Below are 24441 nucleotides of genomic sequence, written 5' to 3' on the forward strand. Positions count from 1 at the left end.
TAATATGAAACCAAGAAAGAGCCACATAAATACAATTCTACAGGAATCCAAAGAAAAGATCATTCTTGAGGTCCGGGAAATATCAAGAAAACTTTCCTGGTGGAAACAGGGCTTGCTATAAAGTATTTAGCTCAAAAGAAACTGGAAATTTGGTGTCTCTGGAGAGTGCCAGCCACAGCTGTCACAGAGTCTGCCCGGGGCTGGAGGGTGCTTTTTCACAGGCAGGTTTTTTGGTGAAGATGATACCTCCCAAGGGCCTGGGATCCTGGGAAGCCTCCCACACTCTGGACTTCACCAATTACCTCATTTTCATAATAAGCTCAGCAGTTTCCCTAATTGCTTTACTTCTATCAACAGGTACTGGGGAAAGATAAGGACGTTTCATCTTTCAAGGGAGAGAATTCCAAATACAGTCGGTAAAAAGATGTTAATTAAAAAAATAAAAATAAGGAGTTGGTCCTTGAATTCTCTTGCAAACAAGTCGGTTTTCTGGACACTTAGGTATATGGGGGCGCACTAGGGCTTTTCTTTATGGATCCCCGTATTTTCTTGCTGCCTTACTGTTACCTGTCAAGGTGCAAGTCCAAGAGGAGATGTCTTTCCCAGATCTAACAATCTCCGGTGCCCAGAGGACTAGAGCAGGGTTAGCCCTCCTCTCCGAGGGGTGGGGGCGGGGTGGGGGCGGAGACAAGAAAAGAGAATTTAAAAAAATCTGTGAGGAGGTTGTATTGCTCAGGGGAGAGAGTTAAGATCTAAATTGAAAACCACCTCCATCCCTTAAAGCTGTGTCCCCTTGGGCAAGTTGCTGTACCCCACGGACTCCTCAACTGGAAAGTGCGAATATTAATCCCTTCTTCAAAGAGACTACATAAAGGAGGATTCGATATAATGGGTTCAGCCTAATCAGCACGGGGCTTGATAAATAGATTTCCGAGTTCATTGAATGCAACTTTACGCAGAAGCAGCCTGGGAAAACCAGCGTCCTAGATGAGTCTTAAGTTTGGGAAACGCTGAGGTAACAGGGAAAGTACTTAGTAGAGTAATACTAATCATCAGTGGTGGTGAGGTTCCGCCCATTTGACAACCCCCCCCCCCCCAATCAGAGCGCACCGACCAACCATCTGGCCAGTGGGAGTCGGGGAAGGGTCACGGGCATCTCGGTCCCGGGAGGGCCATGCCCTCGCCGCTCAGGCCTTCGGGACGCGCCCTCTCAGCTCCTCCAACCCCGCCGGCCAGGGAGCCCCGGGGCCGAGGTGCGCCAGGTGGCGAGGGTGCCAGGCGCGGCCGAGTCGCGGCAGACTGAGTCAGCCGCCCAACTATGCTGCGGAACCAGGGCGGCCGGCCCGGCTGCCCCCGCAGCTGAGCGGCGCTGCCCCCGAGCCGGGCGCCTCTCCCCGCCCCCGCAGGCCGGGAGGAAGCGGCCGAGGCGCCGCGCGGGAGCACCTGGGGTGGGCGCGGGTCGCGGGCGCGGCGCTTCCGGAGCTGCGCGCCGGCTCGCGCTCCCCGCCTCCAGGTGCGGCGGCCGCGGCGCGCCGCCCGAGTGACAGCGCCGCCAGCGCGGCCGCCGCCTGGCAGCAGACGCGGTGCGGGCAGCCGGCGGGGACCGGGCAGCAGAGGCCCCGCGCCTGGAACGGACGCGTGAGGACAGAGCGAGCCCGGCCAGGGGAGACGCCGGCGCCCGGGATCCCCTGCACGCCTTGCCGCGCCTCTCCAGCTCCGCTGCCCGCGCGTGGGGCGAGTCCCGGAGGCCGCGGTGGGCTGGGCGGCGGGGCCGGGCGGGAGGACCGTCTGAGGCCGGGCCGGGGCTTTCCGGCACCTTTCCGGGTACATTTCCAGCGCGCAAAGTGTTCGGCTCCGGTTTCTGCCCCTTGGATTTCGCTCTCGCGTGTGGGCGTCTAAAAGGAAACCAGAAGGGGGTAAGTAATACAAAAACTCCAATTACTAATGGGATTTGGCTTAGCGGGTGACAATCCGGGTAGACAACTAGACTCTCCTCCTGGAAAAGGAGCTGCCCTTTAGGGAGTTTCAGGCACCAAGTTATTTATTCTGTAGTGATAATGAGTTTGCTGGGGTTTCTGTGCTCCCCCGCACCCTGCTCGTTATACACTTTGAGACGGCAGGCCTGTTAATTAACTTTAATTACAATCATTTGGCCTCCGCCTGCCCGAACCCAACCTCATACTCCTGGACCTGTCGACAGTGAGTTTACCAGATTGATCTTTTGGAGACAGGTCTCCAGGGAGAAAGGATACCCATCTCATTAAGTAAAGTAAGTTCATCCTGGCTTGTTTTCTTAAACGTTTCCCTGACCTCCTTGCGGCCATCTGGGGTAATTTTGATTTGGGGGAAGGCATCGTGAAATTATATTGTGAACTATATAACCTTTGATAATTAGAGGGAAATTAGAAACTAGTTTGTGTGGAATGACATTTTCGACTTTTGAACGTTTGTATGGTGATAACAACATTTTTCTTTGTGCAAGGTTGTCCTTGAAGTAGGCTTATATCCTTTTAGTTAAGAAAAATGTATTGAAAAATAAGCTATTTTTAAGAGTACATTTAATCGGATGTCATTGTGATTACCAATAATAGTGTTGTACTTACAAGCTCAGTATTGATTTCTCCCGCACTTAAGCGCTAGTTTATGGAACATTGCCCGAAAGTAATTGGAAGATGAAATTATGGCTGTTTTAAAAAGGAAGCTAACTTTTTCAAGGGGGGAAAAATAGAGAAATACTTTTAAACTCTTAGTTGTAACTTTAATGCACTTATAGAGAAATATTGAGGGGGAAATTCTCATGACATTACACTATTTAGCAATGTTTAAAAAAAAGAGGAAAAAGTAAAACGGGTCATGGAACTAGGCTAGAGCCTCAAGTGGAAATATCTCCCTGGCTCCTTTTCAAACATATATTTAACACATAAACACTCAAGGTGGGTCTTAACACCAAGGGTGTTTTATATAGACTTGACTTGTCAGTACCGTCAGATTTATTTAAATGGAAATGTACCTAGAGGGAAAGTCAAATGACTTGTTAAAACTTATTTATGTGGGCGTGCATGTGTTTGTAGTTTTTCCTTCCTCTGGAAGCCTGTCAGATTTTATATGGATTGTCCATGGAAGGGGAAGGTGAGGGTACATTTAAAAACAAGCATATATATATTTTTTCATTTTTCCTGTGTCTTTTGAATATGAAAAAAATTGATTGAATGAAAGATTTATTAAATTCTAGTGGTTTACAATTTTCAAAAGTTTCACACATTTGATTTCATATAATCCCACGAGTCTTTTCACACCCCTTACCGATATACTGCCCCTTCCCCCTTCCCACTGGTAACCACTAGTTCTCTGTATCTGTGAGTCTGCTTCTAAAAACAAATTCTTTTTTTTTAATACAAATTCTTAATCATCTAATTTCACTACAAGTTTCTAGCAGTGTGAGGCTCATAGATACTCAATGAGTACTTTACAATTCAACTACTTAGTTACTGTGGTTAAGTATAGGGCTCAGATTATAAAGAATTGCAATGTTCTTGGAAACTCTTAACATTAGTGTCATAAGACTGTAAAAATTTTAAAATTCTCTTAGGACTCTGAGTTATAAACTTCATGGTATTCAAGAAGTTATTTCTTTTTGTTTTGTTACTTTCTACCCCACCTCCTTGCAACTTTGAGAAAGGCTGGTGAAAGATAATATAAAAATGCTACCTCTAAATGACAGCCATTGCTTTTAACAAGTGGTTCTTTTAACAAGTTTTTCCCCCCTTCACTTGTTGACTCATTGAGTCCAATCTTTGTACTTTCTAAAATGAGGGATTTCTGGAGTTTTCTGTAAAATTAAGTTAAGAACTTCTTCTTAATATTGGAAATAATTCTTAGCTTAGACCAAATGTGACTGATGAGAGATTAGAGGCTATAAGATGTCTTCTTAATCTTTTCTGTGAAGGCCTGGACCACTGTAGTTTATCATTTTAAGTTGAAGTATTATAAGTCAGACTAAATTCATATTGTAGTGGCACCATTTTGCCTACTTATTTCCTTAATTGAGATAATAGTTGATGGTACTTTCTTTATATGATCCTTGCTAGTTAGAAATTTGACCTGTGAAATTTTGTTGAAGTTTCGACTCAGCATAACTTACTTCCTTACCCAGCCTATGGAGGGAACAGAGGAGCCCTGACTAGGGTGGAGTAGTCATTTTGAGCAACTTCAGGGTAACAACTACTAGTGAAGAGTGGGGAGAATTATTTTTCTGCCTCATATCATTTGTGCACAAGGGGGCTGGGCGCTGAGGGGATACTCAGGGAAGGACTCAGAAGACTGTGTGTCTTCCCACATGGTTCTCACAAAGTAGAATGCAAAAACAAAAAAGACTTCTGGTTCCATCACGTAGCTTTAGGAAGAGGACAGAATGGTTCAATCAGTTTGGAGTTGGAGAGGTGATCAGGGGAAAGTACAAGAGAAATGTGATCTCCCTGTCTCCATGCTGTTTATCGGGTGATGGGCTCCTGGGGGTGGTCATGGTGAGAGTAGTTGCTAAGACACTTGCATAGCATCTGATGAGAGTATCTTAAGTTCAGAATCCTTAGCCTGGCCCCTCCATAGCCAATTCCAGCTTCCTTTTTTGTGATCACCTTTTGTTACCCATCGAGCCCGAGGTCCATCCCAGCTCTTCTCATCTCCTTGATTGCCTGGAGACGTCTTCTCCCTCGTTGCCCCCTGAGTGGCATTCCTTCGACTTTAGGTGCAGCTGTCAGTGCTTGCTGCATTCTTTCCTATACATCGTGAAACTCCCCTCCACACTCCTTCACCGCTCTCTCCATCCTCAGAGGTCTCAATTTCTGCATGTTTCACTTATATTCATGGAGTTGATTTGAGATACTTAAGAGTTCCTTGGCACTCATGAAAGATGATGGTGCTACTTCTCTATGTGAGTAAGTGTAAAACAGTACTTCAAGTGTGAATTATGTGAAAGTCAAGGTCACAAAACTTGGTTTGTCTCATCATTACTCTTTCAGTGCTTTTATTGGGTACATTTGAGTCTTCCAGCTTTGGTATTCCTCTTTATTGACACTTACTGACTAGTGAAGAACTGACCATATGCATGTCATTGTCCCTTGCTTACAGTCATGTCTAACCTGCCCCTTTAGATTTTAAACTCAGAGGACATTGTGTGTTCACTTTCTTTATAGCACTTAGCACTGTTCTCAAATAAGATAATAGGTGTTATCTTGACTTGCAAATATTTCTCAGTGTTATCGTGGGGAGAGTAGTTAGTGTTCCTTAAATATTTACTGAATGAATAAATGTAAATAAATGAGTCAATAAGTTGGGAGACATTTGCTGAGATACCCTCCATCTAAGGAAAGGAGACTTTAATGATTACAGAACCAATAGGAATAAGCCCTCAAATTCAGTTGGAAAAGAGGTCAGGGTGCTATTTATAAGTGCAGAGAGAGGAAACCATTCACAGTGGGCTATTTTGAAACATCTGGTTGTCAGTCTAAAAATGTGGCTCAAAGTCAAAGAAATAGTGGAGTATACATTTGTATTAAAAATTTAAAATCGATAGATATATATAAATGCACATATCATAAGTGTACATTTTAAAATCTTATTGTTGAAGTGTAGTATCGTGCTAATTTTGACCTCAGTCAATTAAACATTAAAACTGTTCAGTGTAGCATGAAATGGAACAGAATTCTATTGTATCAAGAATTCTAAAGGGCCTGGTTTTCTTTTCAGCTGTCAGAATACAGATGTGGCTAAATGGTGGGGAGGACTAGGAGGGAGCTGGCCCAGAGGGAGGGAGCAGAAGCAGCCGCCCAGGTTTTAGGGGCTCCCCAGCAGGAGTCCCCCATGGTGATGCAGGCTGTGGCTTGTGATGCCATTTCATTATCCCCACTCCTGCTCTTGTAGGAATCCGGGAAGATGGAATCTTTCTCTGGTTGCCCAAGAATTATGGCTCCACTTGAAAGGTCTCTGAATTAGAACTGAAAATGAGTCCCAAACATTAGCCACTTAACTTAAAATCTGGATGGACAGTTTGAAAGAGAAAAGACTAACTGAAGCTAAGGCGATTTTTCAAGCCACATAACTGTTGGGGTGTCATCCAAGACACCTAACCCAGCTGTAACACTAGTAATAACTTCTCATAATAAGTAAAGGAATGATCACTACTGGCCTTCACTGGACCTGGAGATGGATAGCAAGTTCTAGATTTTGAAAGAGTTGTGTTTTTCAGATTGCACAGCAAGTAAAATAATCAAAACATAACTTAGAATGATCTTCTCTCCTTGATCCGAGGGGTGGAATGCTTTTGCCCAGAGCCTGTCTATTTTCAGCTCAAACTTCAGTTATTCTTCATCCAGCAGACATTAATTAAATGCTTATTGCTTGCCAAGAACTAAGATCTTTATGCATATTTACTCATTTCATCTTCTAAACAGTCCTGTGAGGTAGGCATTCTTGCCATCACTGCTTACAGATGGCAGTGGTGCAGCTCAGAAAAATGAAAGAATTCTCCCAGGTTTATGCAGGTACAATACAGCAAAGCTGGGATGACTGGTACTCACTGTGCTGTGTCCCAGGTCTAAAGTCTTCAGGTAAAAAATCATTCTTGCTACTCTAACCACATCTAAATTTTACTAAGCTGCTAAAACTATGTTTACTGCTGCGTTTGGTGCTTTGTAGGTTTATGAGAAGAATAATTTACATCGCCTGTTTAAAGGAATGTAACTTTATTAGGCAGTCAGGAGAATGCCAGTCACACCAAGTGCAGTAATACAGTATGAATGGGACCAAGTACAACATGGTATGCAGCAGACGAATTAATAATCAGCAAGTGTTTTTTTACACTTCAGTTCATGTCAGGTACATGCATATTTATTCATTTCATCCTCCAAACAGTCCTGTGAGGTAGGCATTCTAAATACCTTATATATTTTACTTGTTTAATTCGAACAGAAATCTTATCAGATATGTTATCCTCATTTTACAGAGTTGGAAACTGAGCTTCAGGGAAGTTAACATCAGGTACACAGTGAACAGGTGGGAAAGGATGGGTTGGAATTCAGGCAGCCTGGCTCTAGAGCACTGTGCTTTGTGTACTGCTGCCTGGGTAGGAAGTAATGAGGTGTGGAAGAGGGGGAGACTCAGGGATGTGGTGGTAGACATCTGTAGGACTAGAATTGGCCCCTCAAGGAAAGAAAAAGTTCAGGTATATACAGGAATTCAGTTCTAATAAAAGCCTAGAAGCCAGCCCAAATCTTCTAGTCTATCCTGTCTCCTCCTTAGTGCAGGAAAAATGCACATAGCATAAACTTGCTGTCTTTACTATTTTTAAGTGTACAGTTCGGTGGTGTTGAGTGTATTTACATTGTTGTGAAACAGATCTCCAGAACTTTTTCATCTTGCAGAAATGAAATTCTGTACCGGTTAAATAACTGTCCCCTGTCCCTCTATTCCCTGTCCCCTGCCCCTCACAACCATCATCCTATGTTCTATTTCTGTGAATTTGATGACTTTAGATAGCTCATATAAGCAGAGTCAGACAGTATTTGCTCTTTTGTGAGTGGCTCATTTCATTTAGCATAATGTCCTCAAGGTTCATCCCTGTTGCAGCATATTACAGTAAGTCCTTCCTTTTGAAGGCTGCATGGTAGTCAGTTTTGTGAATATATTACCTTTTTTAATCCCTTCATTCATCAATGAACATTTGGGTTGCTGTTACTCTGTTTCCTTTTGTGTCACATTTAAACTTAAACCTTTAAGACCATGATCAAGTACCTTTTGAAGCAATACATCAATACCATCTATTCTAATCAAGCTGTGTTTTTGTTTGTTTCTTTGCTTTAAACCATCACCATTGACTGCTCTGGTGGGCAATAAATACTTTCATCATATATGACTCTGGTTTCATACTGTTGTAGTATATCAGTTGTTTTAAGAAACTAAATTCTGTATTACCATTCTTTATACAGGAATTTCACTAATGTTCTCCTTTAATTTATCATTGGCTCTTAAATCTCAAGCAAATAAATGTAAATGACTGTAGGCTTCCGAATTTACCCACATGCATGGACACATAGACTCACAGACTGAAAAGGTTTGTAGACTCTAGTTGGCAAGGCACAGGATACTTAAGCAGCATTTCCCTAGTGACTCTAAGTGCTTGTGCCCAGCTCGGCAGTCAAATGAGAGGGAGAGTGTGAGACCCTTGATGCCCTTCTACTGTTAAATCAGTTGGGTAGCTAGTAGGAGGCGTCACAGTTAACAGCACCAACTGCGGAGTCCTACTCTTAGAATTACGGAATTTATCCACTGTTTATCTGCTGTGTGACTTTGGGCATGGGGCTTGCTTCCCTCCCAAGACAGCTGTGAGGATTAAATGAGATCCTACACAGATGGTTTGTGAACACTTTGCAAATATAGGCTATTACTATTAGCAATATAAGTCTGAGGGTGCATAAGAAAGGACGGATGTGTTTTGATGGGTGGGAGAGAGAGTGGCCAAGGTAGAGGGCATGAGGGAGAGGAGGGCAGAGCCTGTGGGTGACTGTGGCTCTGGGAGATGGCCAGGTTGAGGGAACTGGGCTTCCTGTGTGGGGTTTGATGGGGGGAGTGTTGCCACAAGCTAAGGTAGGTGACTGATGGTAGAGGAGAGAGGTGCTAAATTACCAATTTCACCCCATTCTGGGGCAGTAGGGTTCTTGACCTCTGACCTTCGGTAGTCTGCTCTACCCTATGGGATGGGCTATTATGACAGCAAGCATGTTTTCTCAAAACCACTTCCTCTTCTGCATGGTTGTGGGGTGTAAAGTGAAACTATTTGTCTTCATGAATGTGTGGAGTTAATATCTTGGTGTTTAACAGCGAGTTTGCTTGATATGCAAATACAGTGATACCGATTTCTCGTGACTATTCTGTACTGAAGCAAAGGTGGAATTCTCTAAGACCTGTAGCCTAAACTAACTGGTTTGGCATGTCATTTATATGGAGCTCTCTGAGTTTTTAAGAGATTAGCTATTTCTCCACATTAGTAACGTGAAGTCGAGGACACTTCTTTTAGTCACCTATGGTGCCAGGTGTCCTATGGGGATAGCGGATTAGTTGTAGAGATTTGGAGGGATAAAAATTGTACCTGAGGTTTCTACTTTGGGTGATACTGTAGGATGTTATAATGGTGCCACAAGCAAAAGCAGTTTCTCACACATTTCTGGGTTTCCCCCTAGGAGATCCACTCAGTTGGGGGGCTCCTGTTCTGGAACACAATAAATTTTCCTTGTTAGAGTCTGTAAGACTTGTACTGATAACATTGAAAAGTTTCACTCCTCATGTGCAGCCTAACTTCTTTCTATTTGGTACATACTTGTCTAAGGTTCCTTTCAGTCCTGTGATCCTGTGATTGTTAAGCCTATTATTTCGACACATTCGCAGGTTTCTAAAAACTCTAAGGTTATTATGTTTCTGATTTTAAAATGGTGTGCTTTAAAAAAAAATGGGTTAGACTGGCGAGTGAGTTCAATTGTACTATGCTACTTTTCCCTCCCATAAGATATTAAAATCAAGCAAAGGTAATTCCAGAAGTTGCCTGCACTGAATACTTAATAACCTTATGGTTTAATGAAGTGACTCCAGGTTTTCGGTTGTTTTCTTTCCTAGTTCAACTAGTGAGTAAGACAGAGTTCTGCTAGTAATGGGTGGAGGGTGGGTGTTTTTTTGTTTTTTTGTTTAACTTGAGGCATTAGGAGGAGGAAGGCTGTCCCAACTCGTATTTTTTTTTAATTAAAGTTGACTTACAATATTATATTAGTTTCAGGTGTACAATATAGTGATTCAGTATTTTATAGGTTATATTCCATTTAAAGTTATTACAGAATAAAGGCTATACTTGCCTGTGTGGTACACTGTATCCTTCCTGCTTATTTTATACATAAGAGTTTGTAGTTCTTAATCTCCTTCCCTGTCTTGCCCCTCTTTCCTTCCCTCTCTCCATTGGTAACTACTAGTTTGTTCTCTATATCCATGGGTCTGTTTCTGTTTTGTTATATTCATTTTTTAGAGTCCTAATATAAGTGATAACAGAGTATTTTTCTTTCTCTGCCTGACTTATTTCACTAAGCATGATACCCTCTGGCTTCATCCATGTTGCTGCAAATGGCAGAATTTCATTCTTTTTTATGGCTGAGTGTATATCACATTTTTTTGTCTGTTCATTTGTTAATGGACACTTAGGTTGCTTCCATATCTTGGCTATTGTGAATAATGCTGCTATGAACATTTGGGGGCTTGTATCTTTTTGAATTAGTGTTTTTATTTTTACTGGATATATGCCCAGGAGTGAAATTGCTGGATCATATGGTAGTTTTGTTTTTAGTTTTTTTGAGAAACCTCCATACTGTTCTCTACAGTGACTGCACCAATTTACATTCCTGCCAACAGTGCACACAGGTTCCCTTTTCTCTACATCTTCACCAGCATTTGTTATCTGGGTTCTTTTTGATGATAGCCATTCTGACAGGTGTGAGGTGATGTCTCATTGTGGTTTCAATTTGCATTTCTCTGATGATTAGCGATGTTGAGCATCTTTTCACGTGCCTGTTGGCCATCTGTATGCCTTCTTTGGTAAAATGCCTATTCAGGTCTTCTACTCATTTTTTGACTGAGTCATTGGCTTTTTGATATTGAATGTATGAGCTATTTATATATTTTGACTATTAATCCCTTATCGATCATATCATTTGCAAATATTTTCTCCCATTCAATAGGTTTTTTTTTTTTTGCGGATGGTTTTCTTTGCTGTGCAAAAGGTTAATTAAGTTTAATGTAGTCCTGTTTGTTTAATTTTGCTTTTGTTTCATTTACTTTAGGAGACAGATCCAAAAAAAATACTGCTACAGTTTATGTCAAAGAGTGTTCTGCTTATGTTATTTTCAAGAATCTTATGGTTTCTGGTTTTACGTTTAGGTCTTACTTCTATTTTGAGCTTATTTTTGTAAATGGTGTGGGAAAATGTTCTCATTTCATTGATTTACATGTGGCTGTCCAGTTTTCCCAGCACCTCTTATTAAAGAAGAAAATATCTTTTCTCCATTGTAAATTCTTATCTCCTTTGTCATAGATTGACCATAGTGCATGGGTTTACTTCTGGGCGCTCTATTCCGTTCCTTTGACCTATGTGTCTGTTTTTGTGCCAGTCATTCAGCAAGCATTTACTGAGCATCTTTTATATGCCCGAGAGTGTCCTAACTCAAGGCCTAGAGCAGTGAACAGGAGACAGGATCCCTGCCCTCTTGTAAAAGTTCACAGATACCAGGTAGTACCATGCCATGAAGACAGAGGAAGCGAGGGTGGGGAGGAATGAGGCACAAGGCATGCTTATCTGCATAGCACCATGAGGGAAGGCCCCTCTGAAGAGGACACATTGGAGCAGAGACCTACTAAGTGATGGAGTGAGCTGTTAGCCACGGGTATATTGACGAAGGAGATGGAAGTGTGGGAGGTCAGGTCATGAGGTGGACAGGCCAGCTTGGTGCTGACTGAGTGATGGGGGTGGGGAAAGCCGGGGAAAATGCGGTTGAGAAGTTGCAAGGAGTGATGTGGTGTGACGTCTGTTATGAAATGAATCATTCTTGCTGCTCTATTGGAAATATACTGCTTGTGGGGGCAGCGGGCCAGGACAGAAGCAAGAATATCAGGCAAGAGGCTGTTACAGAGATCTGAAATAGATGAGACGGTGGCCTGGACTTGGATGTGAGCAGGAGAGGTGGTGAGAAGCAGCTGGTGGTGCTTTCAAGGTAGAGCTCCATAAGATAATAAGACTATGGTTATTAAGTGATATTGAAAACCAGGCAGGTAGCAGGTGCTCCCGAATGCTTCTTCCCTTCTACTTTTACTTTCTCTTAGAAATGGGTCAGGATAGCACAGGCGGATGCGCATTCACGTCTGCCAGGCCGGCTGTTTGTTCCTTCTCTAAACATGCACTGCATATACGTCACATATGATGTTTCCAAACGAGTAAGTTGACTGGCAGTAATTGGGCAGCTTATGTGGGCTGGTCATCATCTTGGCAGATTTATTATTTTATTGTGGGATAATCGAAATAATTATAATGGCAGATATTTATTTAACATTTGTTGTGTGCAGTTGGTGCTCTAAATGTGTTACAACAGTCCTGTGAGGTAGGTACTGTTATCACTCCTGCTTTCCTGATGAGGAAACTGAGGCACAGAAAGGTTACATCCTGGGATTTGACCCATGTTGTTGGCTTCAAAATCTCAGCTTTAAGTTGCGCTGTCCCACTTCTGTAGGTGACTCTGGAATGAGTGGACTGTGATTAAATGCTGTAGGAATGCAGAGAAGAGAGTTTATTTCTTGTCCTGTAGGGAGCTTGTAAGGGAAACAGCATTTGAGTTAGGCGTCAAGACTGGGAAAGATTGCAGTTGTGGGAAGATAATGACTTAGTGATGAAAATAAATAATTATAATGATGGAAATGAACATATCCTAAGCCTTCACCACGGACTAAGCACCATTTTAACACTTAGGATGGATTATCTCGGTGAATCTTCACCAGCACTGAGGTACCTGTGAGCGTTTCCGTTTTGTGGGTAGGGAAACAGACACATGGACGTGTGCTGGGGTTCGCCCTGCTGGAAAGTGGAGGACGTAGGGTCTGAGTCTGACTCCAGGCTCGTGGGCGCTGTGTTGGGAAGCACATCCCTCCTGAGGGCGGAGAGCGGTGGCCTTAGGCTGAGGTGGGATGGCATAAAGCATCTGTGGGGAGTGTGAGGAATTTACAACTGTAATTACTGAATTTTGTTGCATATCCCAGTCTTCTTTGGAGTACGTTACAAAAGCAGATTCCTGCATCTGCTCTCAGCAGCTGCTGCTGAACAGTCCGACCACTGACCGGTGCCCAGAGAGCCACTAACCTAGAGCACGGCGTGTGCACCAGGTGCCCAAGTGGAGGTCAGAACGTGGAGGCTTCGATTTCATGTTGAGTTTGCACCTGGTAGACTTGTATAGAGTTGGGCATCCCAATCTCTTCGCGTCTGATGATGGACTTGGGGCCAGAAGCCTCTAAGGAAGTGGATCTGTGAACACTCATGGACAGTCAGATGGTTAAAAAGTCTGGAGATGGAGCCAACATGAAAGCGCAGAGAGCATTGTAGGGCCCGTGGGAGGGAGCCTTTCTGGGCCATGAGAAGGAATCTGGTTCATTAGCATGTTCACTGACAGTGGAAAGAGGTGGCTTGGTCAGAACATTTGGTATATCCATCCTTGAGTCAGCCGCTCTGGAGGTTTATGTGTAACGGAAGGAAAGGGCTTCTGTGTTAAAACACAAAGGCTCACACAGGCACACACACACCAAAAAAAATGAACAGAATGGGCCTCTCAACCTCTTCTACCGTCCCTACTGGCCGATCTCCTATCTTGTCAACATGTCCCATGCCCTTTGCAGATTTCTAGAATCCTAGCTTTAGATGTATTTGGAGAAAGCAGTGATCCATTCTGCTTCAAGGGTTTGATAGGAAGCCTTCAGAGAAGTCATACCTGCCTATTCATAATTTTAAATAGTGAATAGGATTTTGCAAAATGTGTAGATTTGCCAGCAGATACAGCATATGCAAAATATTTAACAGTTTGTTGTCTGGGGAAATAAATGCTAATTAACAAAAGGAGCTAAAGTCAATGTTGTGGCACAGGTTAAACCTGAGCCTGAAGTCAGTACATGGGAACACTGTGCTGCAGGAAATACGTATGAGGCGTGGAATCTGGTGCATTATTGCCATTTACATTAATAGTAGCTGCTCTAGTTTTTATTGGTGAACTGGGACCAGACTGCGGGGGTTCACCATGAGGAGCTTGGACTGTCTTGTTCAGGATGTGGAGTGACAGGCCAAATTTGGATTTTCAGTTGTCCGGTAGTACATGGAGACTGGGCTAATGGATTTGTTCAGAGGTGGCTGCAGTAATTCAGGCAGGAGATGTAATGAGGGTCTGAGCTGTGGCAAAGGCAGGGAGGAAGGAGAAAAGCATTAGTTCAAGATTTTCTCATGATTCTGGAGGCTGAGAAGTCCAAAATCAGAGTTCCAGCCAATCTGGCAATAATCATTTTCATTTTGTGATGTGCAAAAAAATTAGATAATGAGGGTTTTTTCTTTCTTTCTTTCGTTCTTTCTTTCTTTCTTTTTTTTTTTTTTACAAAATAATTATGTAGAACAAGAATAGTATATCTGAGAATTAGTTGTATGTGGTGTTGAGGTTTAACTTTCTCCTTTTTTTTCCCCTGACATTTTGTGATTTTGAATGACGGAGGGATACCTTACTGACAAAAGCATTTCCTGTCTTTCATCTCTTGCTCGTACTTTGCTTCTGCAGTGCTGCCTTGAATACGATCTTTTCCCCTTTTTCACACACTTGCTTGTCAGTGTTGGCAGATGTTTTTGAATAGTGCAGGCAAGAGCTTCAGGGCGGGTGGCGTGTAACACAGGGAGACCCTGAGTTGTATCTTTCCAAGATCTACTCTGAGATGTGATTTCCAGAAATGTTGCATCAGTGCTTGTTCAGATAAATATACCTTGTTTGGGTATGTCTCATTTTATTACTTCAGTGCATGGTCCTTATGCACGTTCTCTACTTTTTTCTTTTTCTTGACGCATAACATACAGATTTTTGCACACGTTGTTCATTTTCACAGACTGAACACAGCCATGTAAACAGCACCGTGGTACATCAACTTTTAAAATACTTGAATGATGTTGTTTGTGAGAAAAATAAACCTATGTGAATCTGCTGTGTGTAAAGACAATGTGACCTTTAAACTTTTTCCTTTTACTTTCATATTCACTTACTTCCTGTTACCTAATGTATAGTTAGTTAACTAGTCTTTTCTTATGTAATGATACTGCGCATGTAATGCTGCTGCATTTTTGAAATGAAAGTTATTGACCTAAGAAATATGTTCTAACTGCTTTTTGAGAGAGTCTCTGAAGAAAGTGGTGTAAAGAGGTGAGTTATTCATATCTAGTTCTAGGTACTGTTAAGAAGAATTATCTAAAATTTGCAAGTCAGAAAGAATGTACAGTGTGTTCTTTCAGTGCCTTGTCGGGGCTGTGGTTTAAGGCTCACCAATGGGGTATTTAACTCTAAGTCTTGCGCTCCGCTTTCTGTTTACCATTTGGTTAGAGCCCAGAATGGGGAAGTGCCCTGTTAGCTTATAAATTTTTGTCCAGTAGAAAGATATCCCCAAAGGTTATGGTTTTATTGCCCTGTAGGACCCTAACCAGTTTTTTTTGTTGTTGTTGTTTTAAATCTAACCTATCTGTCTTATTCTGACACACACACACACACACACACAAAACCTTTTATAATGGACTGTATAAGCCTGTTGCACAGATGCTCTTGAAAGTAGCCTTACCACATTACTGGTTCCTTCATTAATCATGAATACATTTTTTTGACACTTGCTCATTTTACATTTGAGAATTATTTTTCACCTTTTTGAAAATCACAGCCTTTCTGTCCCGCTCCTTCCCCTGCTAGCCAGGCACTGACTGAGCAAAGTAACGCACAAAGATTCCAAACGCTCAGTGAGCGCAAGGAATCATCCTCATTTCTATTGTGTTTCTTCAGAGAACATTTATCATATAAAACCAGTTTTAATAACCAAAAGTCCTAAGACATTGCTTTTCTTTTTTTTCCAGGCTCAAGCACATAAAGCATTCACTGAGGAGAAAAGAACATTTTGAGATAAGCGATAGAGGAAAAGCCAGTACAGACGTGCATCCTCCTGTGTGTGTTTCATTGCACTGCCTCTTTTAACTCTGCTTAGTAATGAAGCCACCATTATGTCCTCAGTCAGTGAAGTAAATGTCGATATCAAAGATTTCCTCATGAGCATCAATTTGGAGCAATACCTCTTGCGCTTCCGCGAATTTGGCTTCAACAACGTGAAGGACTGTGCGGCGATAAATGACAGCGTGCTGCTCAAAGTTGGCATATCACCCACGGGACACCGGAGGCGGATACTTAAACAGTTACAGATAGTCTTGTCAAAAATGCAAGATATCCCAGTATATGCAAATGTCCATAAAACAAAGAAGAATGATGAGACTCCAAAGGACCACCCTGCTCCATCTTCTGATCAGAACACCTGCATAGAGCTTTCAGATTCCCCTAGTGTTCAGACACCTAGCCCAGTGCAGTTGGAGACTGTTACAAACACTCTTGATCCAGATGAGGCTAGTGTGGGAAATAGCCAGCCTCTTAAATCAGAGGATAAGCTGACTCTTCCTAAACACAACTTCCCCATTCCAGAAGAAGAACCACACCTGAATTCAGATTCTTTATTTGGTAGCAAAATTACTAAAATAGAATCTTTGATTGCAAAAGGGACTCTAGACTGTACAACTGAAGAAGAACAAACAGAAAAAGTTGATTTGAGCTCAGAGAATGTGAGCAGGCTTCCTAATGCGGACCCTGAACTCATTTCTGCCCCTGGCTGCTCAGTATCAGACGCAAATGCTGGAAATGGGACGAATGGTGTATTAGACAGACCACCACCATCCCCATTCTTTCAGTTTCAAGGAGAAATGGTTGTCAATGAGTTGTATGTTCCATCCTCACCAGCCCTGACACCTATGAGAAGTCGTAGCAAGCTGGTTTCAAGACCATCTCGATCGTTTATGCTAAGACATCGGCCTGTACCAGAGATTCCAGGATCAACAAAAGGAATTTCAGGGAGGTAAGGATTTTTACCGTGGGCCATATATATTTAATTGGGGGAATTTAGTTATTTTTAACAATTTTATTTTCACTGTTCTCTTCTAAATTTGACATATTCATGTGCCTATTCAACCAACCTTGTCTTTCTTCTAAAGCTTTTTTTTGTCATGCCGTCTCTCTGTACACCACTTCCCGGCATCTGTTTCCAACTTATAACTGCCTGGGACTCTCCTGTTTAACTGAGGGAGTTCCTTTTCCCTCATTCTACCTGGATATTCCTTCCCCAGACCTTCCTCCATGCCTGGTATTCTGTACTTCCATGAGTGCACTTCTTATATTTGAATTGTGGACTCTGAATCCCCACTAGGTTTTTTGTCTTTTGGCAGGAGCCACATTCCTAGTGATTACATCTACTGCCAGACACAATGCCTGGCATGAATTAATAATTCAGCACACAGCTAGTGAGCACCTGCTCGGTACTGGCCACTGTGCTCGGCACCAAGGCGGTAGAGAGGTGTCAAGGGACTTGGAGTGTAGTGTAGAGGACGTGTGAAAAGCTACCGCTGAACAGTGTGAAGCCAGATCCACGGGAGACTGGGACTCTAAAGAGGGGCCCTACCAGCGGGTAGCGTCACTGGTACCCAAAGGTAACTGTGGAGTCTGAGAGGAGCTGCCTTACAGCACAGAGAGCTTTCAGCCATTTCTCAAGGTTACACCTAACATGTGGTTTTCTCCAGGGTTGTGGGGATTTTTTTTTCCCCACTGAAAGCTGACACTTGTCTGTCTGCTGGAAGTCATGAAGTGGTTTAAGTTTGACCGTTACTGCTGTGGCACTAAATTCAAGTACAGATTCCTGCCCGGGCTCTAGACTGGCATTTCTGCAAGTTTCCCCCTCACCCTTGTATCCTGCTGCTGGCTCTCTTGCCCATGAACCCTGTTGGTAATGGCAGTACAAGATCTTGGTTGTATTTACAAGAGACAATGTGGAAGTTTAGTATTTGCAAGGCAAAATGTGGCAATTTACAAGACCATGTTAAGTACCTCCCATTAGAGCATAAACTCTTTGAGGACAGAAACCCTAATTAATTTGTCTTAATCTTGGCATCATAAATATTGAGTATTTATTGGGAACTCAGTAGTGGTGGTGTTACTTATTAAAACACCCAGAAGCTGCCTTGATTTATAATTTTTCATGGGTTATCTAATTCTCACACTGGTCCTCCGAAGTAGGTATTTTTCATCCATTTTCTTATGAGGTAACTGAGCTTTAGGTTAATTTTTCTAGGGTCACATGTGTTGTAAACTGGGGTTTCATTTCAGTATATCTGACTCCAAAAGCCACGTTCTTAACCACTCATTTAGTAAATATTCTTTAAAATGTAAATTACATATATAAGATCTGGAATATTTCTTAGGAATGTAGAAGATGACCAGTTTTTGTACAACACTGTAGCTTTAGCATATTTTACCAATTTTAAACAATTAGAGTACATGAGAAGGGTCTGCCGTGAGTACACACATTAAAACTGTGTCTTTGCCAGAGCAGAGTCCTTTTGGGAGCCATAAAGATAACTTCAGATCAGAAATCCTTGGCTCATGTTTTAAACAAGATGTGCTTTTTTTTTTTTTGGTAAATTTTTGAGCGTCTTTTGGTGTTCATTTAGTTGTAAGAGTAAGCTTTGTGTCATGTGGAAGGCTTGTTATTCACGTTGTGACTCTGAGTCCTTGAAAATTAGAATTGAAATAATGTGAAAATTAGTAGTAAATTACGTAGCACTCACCAGTATCATAGCACTGCCAGGGAACCCAGTGTCACCTCTCTTTTCTTCTTTGATTATGGCAGTAAATGGTAACTATGTATTTATGGTGCTCGAATTATAAAATGAGAGCATAAATAATTATTTTCAGACTTCACTGTCTGTTTTTCTTTATGATCCTTGCCTGAATTGCAAATAGTAATTGCCAGATTTTACAGTTATAATGTAACTTTAAGAATAAAACTGGGGATTATATAATCTGAGAGTCCCTCTAGTCAAATATCTAAATGATACTTTAGTGCATTTCTCCTTGTATCGAATAAAGCTTTCTTTGAGGCCGGTGCTTTTAACATAATTTCTTTCTTTTTTTTAAACATTTTTTATTGAGTTATAGTCAATTTACAATGTTGTGTCAAATTCCAGTGTAGAGCACAATTTTTCAATTATACATGAACATACATATTAACGTAATTTCTTGTTAAACACTTCATATAGCTGTTGAAAGGAACAAGATGCTAGATGCATATTTCTGATGTGAGGAGCTTTGTTTCTGTCTCCCTGGACCTGTACCCCACCCCCCACCCCCTGGCAGTTTATCTGATGCAGCTGACTCTCCAGTTTAGTGGGTTATCTTTGTCCTTGCCTTGGGCTTCATCCCTGAATTCCTGCCTACTCCTTTTCTTGGGGAGGCTGGGCTGGGTGGGGCTACACTGGACCTTGGACTTCAGGATCTCTTTTTAACTCCTGTCTCTTGAGGGCTGGGTCCGAACTAGGCTTGATGAGCCTGCTCCTTCCTTACCTCCTCAGCTGGAGGTCTCCCGTAGAGGTCTCCAAGCAGAAAGCCAGCTCCCCCACAGCTGCCCTTCCCTGGGAGTCATAGATGGGTCTTGTCATCCTTCCAAGAGCATCCTTAGTGCTCGAGGCAGGAAGGAACAGGTCTCACTCAGCTACTGAAGAGGTACTTATTCTCCTCCCCAGTTTCATGATTTTCATGCATCTTTCATGTAACTGTTTTATCCTTGGCACAAGTCACAAAGCCCTGTCTTTTAGGTGTCATGCCTTTGAATGTTTCAGGAGAAGGAAAAATAAGGAAGCAGAGGTAAAGGAGAGGAGGGTGGTCGGCAAGGCAGCACTTGATTGGAGTCCACCTCTTATAACTTATTATAAAACCCATGTGCTGTATTGACTGAGGGCTGTTCCCCAGTTTGAAATTGAAACCTGATGTCTCAGGCCTTTTGTGAACTTTTTATTTAAAGTAAGAATCTTAGATATTTTTCTCTAGATGTACATAGACATGATATAGACATTAAAAAAGGACTAATGCTATTTTAGACTTTAATGTTGAAATATATGTAAGCAGAAAATTACAGAAAATCATAACCGGTTGTTTGCTACATTGAATAAGAAAAATACAGAAATTCATCCCATCGTTTTCATGTTTAAGAAAAACTGCATTTCATGTTACAGCGGAAAAATGCTTAGCATTCTAAAGTTCAGATTTTTTTCCCTTTAAAATGGCTTTCTATAAGTTCTATGAAAAAATGGGTTCATCATTTCAATATTTGCAAAATTTTGACTTGAACATCTAAATGCTGAATCAAAATTAATAATCATTTGATGTATTGTTAGAGGATAAAAGTATCTATCTGCTTGATACTTTTCACAAGTAAAAAGGAATTACATTTGTACTCATTTTTCATAATTAAAGAAGCTCCACTTTGAAAAAAATTTATTTTTAACGGCAACTCCTGCTAGTTGATGAAAAATTGTTTCATGATAATGAGGTAGACTTTTGTGTTGTAATCCATCTGTAATTATTTATTCTTATCCCAAGGACATTTTTTGAAACATTGAAGATTGAGGTTTAATTATCTGTGCATTGTAAATCTCACATTCTTGGTCCGTGCTGTAGTTAATGCCCTCTCATGTTTTCTGACTTTGTATTTGTGTGTTCTAGTTAGACGTTATGTAACCTCAAGGCAGTTTTCTACTGCTGCCTAATGACTGTGGTGTTTTTCTTTTGAATTCAATTCTGTAATGACCTGTAGTTAGTCTGTTATGAATTTTAAGAACTGCATTTTTAAACAAGCATTCTGTGTAATGATGTGGTCCATTTATGGAGTGTTATTAATGATTTTTTGGGCATGGCTGCCTTGCCTGAGTAATGGGTGTGCATAGATCCTAAAGAGAAATCGTTAACGTTAATTAACCTTTATGCCACTGCTTTTCTTAGCAATTTTAATAGTTAAAAAAAATGTGAAAAAATAACATCTTGTAGGTATGTTGAAGATTCACTGTAATCAGAGTTATTTTTTGCAACTTGGTGTTTCATTTAATATTTTTGAGATTTGTTCACATCCATTCATGTATGTATTTTCTTTTTCATTATGAATGAAGAGTGTTGATACTTTTAAGGACTTGGAGACCATTGTGTCTACTCACTTTACGAGGAGAACCAATCATTCTTTTCTCTAATAAAAAACAAAAACAGTTGGCTGGTTGTAGCTGACTCTTGACATGGTGTAGGGCACACCTTATTCTCTCTAAAAGCATCATCTCGTTAATCCTCATAATGTTCCCAGGCTGCAGGCCCTATTTTTATTCCCCTTCAATAAATGAGGAAACTAGACTCAGGACAGTTGGGTAACTTGACCAAGATCACCAAAGCATAATAACAAAAGAAGATGATAACTACTGCTTTTCTTTAAGAGATTTTAATTTTTGCACGTCAACCATGCTTTATAGTTGAAAATTAAAAGCAATCTGCAACCTTTAGGATAATTGGTGGGAAAATAAAAGGGCAGAAAAAGGCAGAGAGGAAAGAACTTGGGCTTTTGCACTCAGGACAGAACTGACCATGAATGCTGGCTTTGCCTCCTATTAGCTGTGGGACGTGGGCTGCCACAGCCTCCTTTTCCTTACTGATAGGATTAGGACACCTGGTGCTACTTCCAAGGGCGCTTAGGAGGATGAAATATGAGATGTAGATATATAAACTTATGCTTTGGGCATAATAGGTATTAGAATAGAAAATAGCTGGTGATAATTTATTCATAGATAAATGAGAATATAAATTGCTAATCACCAGTTTTCCAAACAACTTGTTTCTTGTATGGAGCTAATCTTTCATCGACAGTAGATCAAATGAACTTGGCTGATACATTTGGTAATTGCTTGCAGGTGAATATTGAATGCCACAATCAGTAAAAATCATTGCAAACTTTTTTCTTTACATTTGTAAGACTAAGAGTAAAAACCAACAAAATATGCTTTAAAATACTGCTAATGGGTGTACTTAAGAGTTCAAAATCTTTATTTTTAAAATTTGCCTGTTTTAATCTTTTCCTTCAGTAAGGTTGAATATTGTATTAAGTGTTGTGGTTTAGAACAGGGGCTATGGAGCTAGACTGCCTGGGTTTGAGTCTCAGGCTAGTTACTGACAAGCTGTGTGCCTGTGGGAACATGAACTAACTGCTTTGTGTGCCAATTTTCTTCTTAAAAAATGCAGATAATAATAGATTTTACTTCTTAGGGTGTTTGTGACTATACACACGCACACGCATTTATATTATGACTGTGTGTAGATTTATAAAATTTTGTCTGACATATAGTAAATGCTGAATAAGAATTCGCAATATTTATTATTAGCACAAGTTACTGAAAAGGTAGAAAATTTGAGTGCTGCTCTACTTGGGGTTGAAATTATTACTATGTACTTGTGTCAGTGACATGCAGACTTGAGGAAACAATTATAGCTATATAACAATGCCCAGAATCTGAAAATAATGAACAAGTAAAGGGTGAGTTATTTTGCAACCCCTTGGTAAACTTGTACTCCCTCCCCTGCCAAAGATGACTTCTATCCCGACTTTAAATAATGATTATTACATTCTTGCCTTTAAAAAATGTTTTACCTCTTAAGTATGTCCCAAACAATGTACTCTCTTGTGGACTTAAAAGTGCAATCATATAGTAAATATTCTTTTACTTAAGCTCATTTTGCTAAACTTTGAGACTCATCTATGTTGGTGTCTGTTTGTTTTCACTGCTGTATAATATTTCATTGTATGGATATACCACCATATCCATTCTCCTATTGTTATATTTCATATTCTCAACATCATCTGGTATTTTTACATATAAATGATATATGTGTAAATACATATGTAAATCAGCTTTATTTATGACTAGTTTACATATAATAAAATAGACTAAAGTTAAGTATTAAGATTTGAGTTTTGCCAAATATATGCACCCATGTGACCACTACCACAATCAAGTTACAGAACATTTCTATTCCCCCTCCAAAATCACCTTTGCACATTTGCAGTAAATTGTCCTGTCACCTGCATTGGGCAACCAGTGATCCTACTGTAAATTAGTTTTCTCTGTTCTAGAATTTCATATAAATGGAATCATACAGCAAGTGATGTTCCATGTCTGACATCTTTTATTCAGCATGATGTTTCTGAGGTGCCTTCATGTGGCTGCATGTCCGTTTGTGGTTTTGGTTATTGAAGAGTGTTCTTTAGTGTGCTTCTCCGACAACGTCTTTAATGTCTTGCATGTGGACATACATTTGCGTGGTTTTGCTTGCAGCATAGCTTTGTCCATGTCTGTTGAATATACTCCTAGGAGTACAATTGCTGTCATAGGAGATTCTTGTCTTCCACATTCATAGGTAGTGCAGAATGGTTCTTACCATCCTGCTCAGTTGTGTCAACACCAGCAGTGCATGTGCGTTCCTTCTGTTTCACACACAGCAGCATTTGGTTATTTAAAAAAATTTTAGCCATACCAGTGGGTGGATAGTTCATTGTGATTTTAATTTGTATTTTCTGATAACTAGCAAAATTGAGCATATTTTGATGCATTTATTGGTCATTGACCATGTTTCTATCTTGTTTTCTTTTATGTGGTGCCTTTTAAAGTCATTTACCCATTTTTTTTTTTAGGGGGGAGTAGGTAGGTTGTTGTTTTGAATTGCATTTTCTGTTTTTTATAGTGATTTTTAAGAGTTACTGATGCACCATGGGTATAAGCCCTTTGTGGAATAAATAGATCTTTTCTCTTTCTGCATTAGTGCTTTTTATTCCTTGATGGTGACTTTTAATGAATAAAAGTTCTTAACTTTAATTTAGTCAAAATTACCATTATTTTCCTCTAGAGTTAGAACTTTTTGTGTCTTAAGACATATAAAGATAGTCTGTTTTACCTTCTAGCTTTATTATCTGGCCTGTCAGATTGGGATTTATAATCCACCTTGAATTGATTTCTATGTATAGTTTGAGATAGGAGTGAAGTTTTTTAATACCAGTTGGGTATCTAAGTGATCTTATTAAGAACATGCTTTGCTCATTGCTCAAGACTGACATCTTTGTCTTAAGTTAAATAGAAATTGAGTTCCTTTATGTATGCTTCATTCTACTTCACTGATCTCTTATTTGTCCTTTTATCAGTAATGTAGTGTCTTTGTTACCATAGCTTTAAAAATAAATCCTCATACCTGGTGGAGCAAGTCTTCTCACTTTGTTCTTCAAAAGTGTCTTAGTTATTGTTCATCTTTCGCTTTTGTATACGAATTTTAAAATCAGCTTGTTAAATTCCACCTACACACTCACCCCTGTAACTCTGTTGATTGGGATTGCATTGATTCTACAGGTTCATACAAGTGGTATTGACATCTTTGCAGTATTTAGTCTTTCATATGTTCCTCCGTTTAATTAGATTTTCTTTAATTTTCTTGGTAATAATTTCTAGTTCTTACAAATCTTTGTTAGATTTAATCCTGGGTTTTGATATTTTTTGCTACTCTTGTATGTGGTATCACTTTTAATATTTCATTTTGTTAACTGATATTTGGGGATATAGTTTATATTTTATGTATTGACCTTATAAACAGTAACTGTGCTAAATTCATTTTTAAGTATTTTGAAGTATAATATTTGCATAAT

General features: G+C 40.5%; 2 protein-coding genes across 4 annotated transcripts in view; both read left to right on the plus strand.

The window, feature by feature from the left end:
• Positions 1–239: 239 nt before the first annotated feature.
• On the plus strand, positions 240–15848 carry LOC141573310 (uncharacterized). Its single transcript, XM_074352906.1, has 3 exons — positions 240–357; positions 1067–1916; positions 15710–15848. The coding sequence occupies exons 1-2, from the start codon at positions 240–242 to the stop codon at positions 1897–1899; spliced, it is 951 nt and encodes a 316-aa protein (XP_074209007.1). The 3' UTR covers positions 1900–1916; positions 15710–15848.
• Positions 15716–24441, plus strand: part of ARAP2 (ArfGAP with RhoGAP domain, ankyrin repeat and PH domain 2) — a 149357-nt gene continuing 140631 nt past the window's right edge. For all 3 annotated transcript variants that reach the window (XM_010962699.3, XM_010962700.3, XM_045522396.2), the window contains exon 1: positions 15716–16749. In XM_010962699.3, coding sequence (XP_010961001.2) covers positions 15854–16749 — 896 coding nt within the window. In that variant the 5' untranslated portion in view covers positions 15716–15853. The remainder of the gene's footprint in view (positions 16750–24441) is intronic.

This window comes from Camelus bactrianus, chromosome 2 (assembly GCF_048773025.1).
Source record: "Camelus bactrianus isolate YW-2024 breed Bactrian camel chromosome 2, ASM4877302v1, whole genome shotgun sequence".
Taxonomy (NCBI): Eukaryota; Metazoa; Chordata; class Mammalia; order Artiodactyla; family Camelidae; genus Camelus; species Camelus bactrianus.

Excerpts from the sequence above, each read along its gene's own strand:
- LOC141573310 (XM_074352906.1), top strand. The coding sequence starts at position 240 with ATGATACCTCCCAAGGGCCTGGGATCCTGGGAAGCCTCCCACACTCTG. Across the intron at positions 358-1,066 it reads TGCTTTACTTCTATCAACAG|GTTCCGCCCATTTGACAACC; the intron begins GTACTGGGGAAA and ends AGTGGTGGTGAG.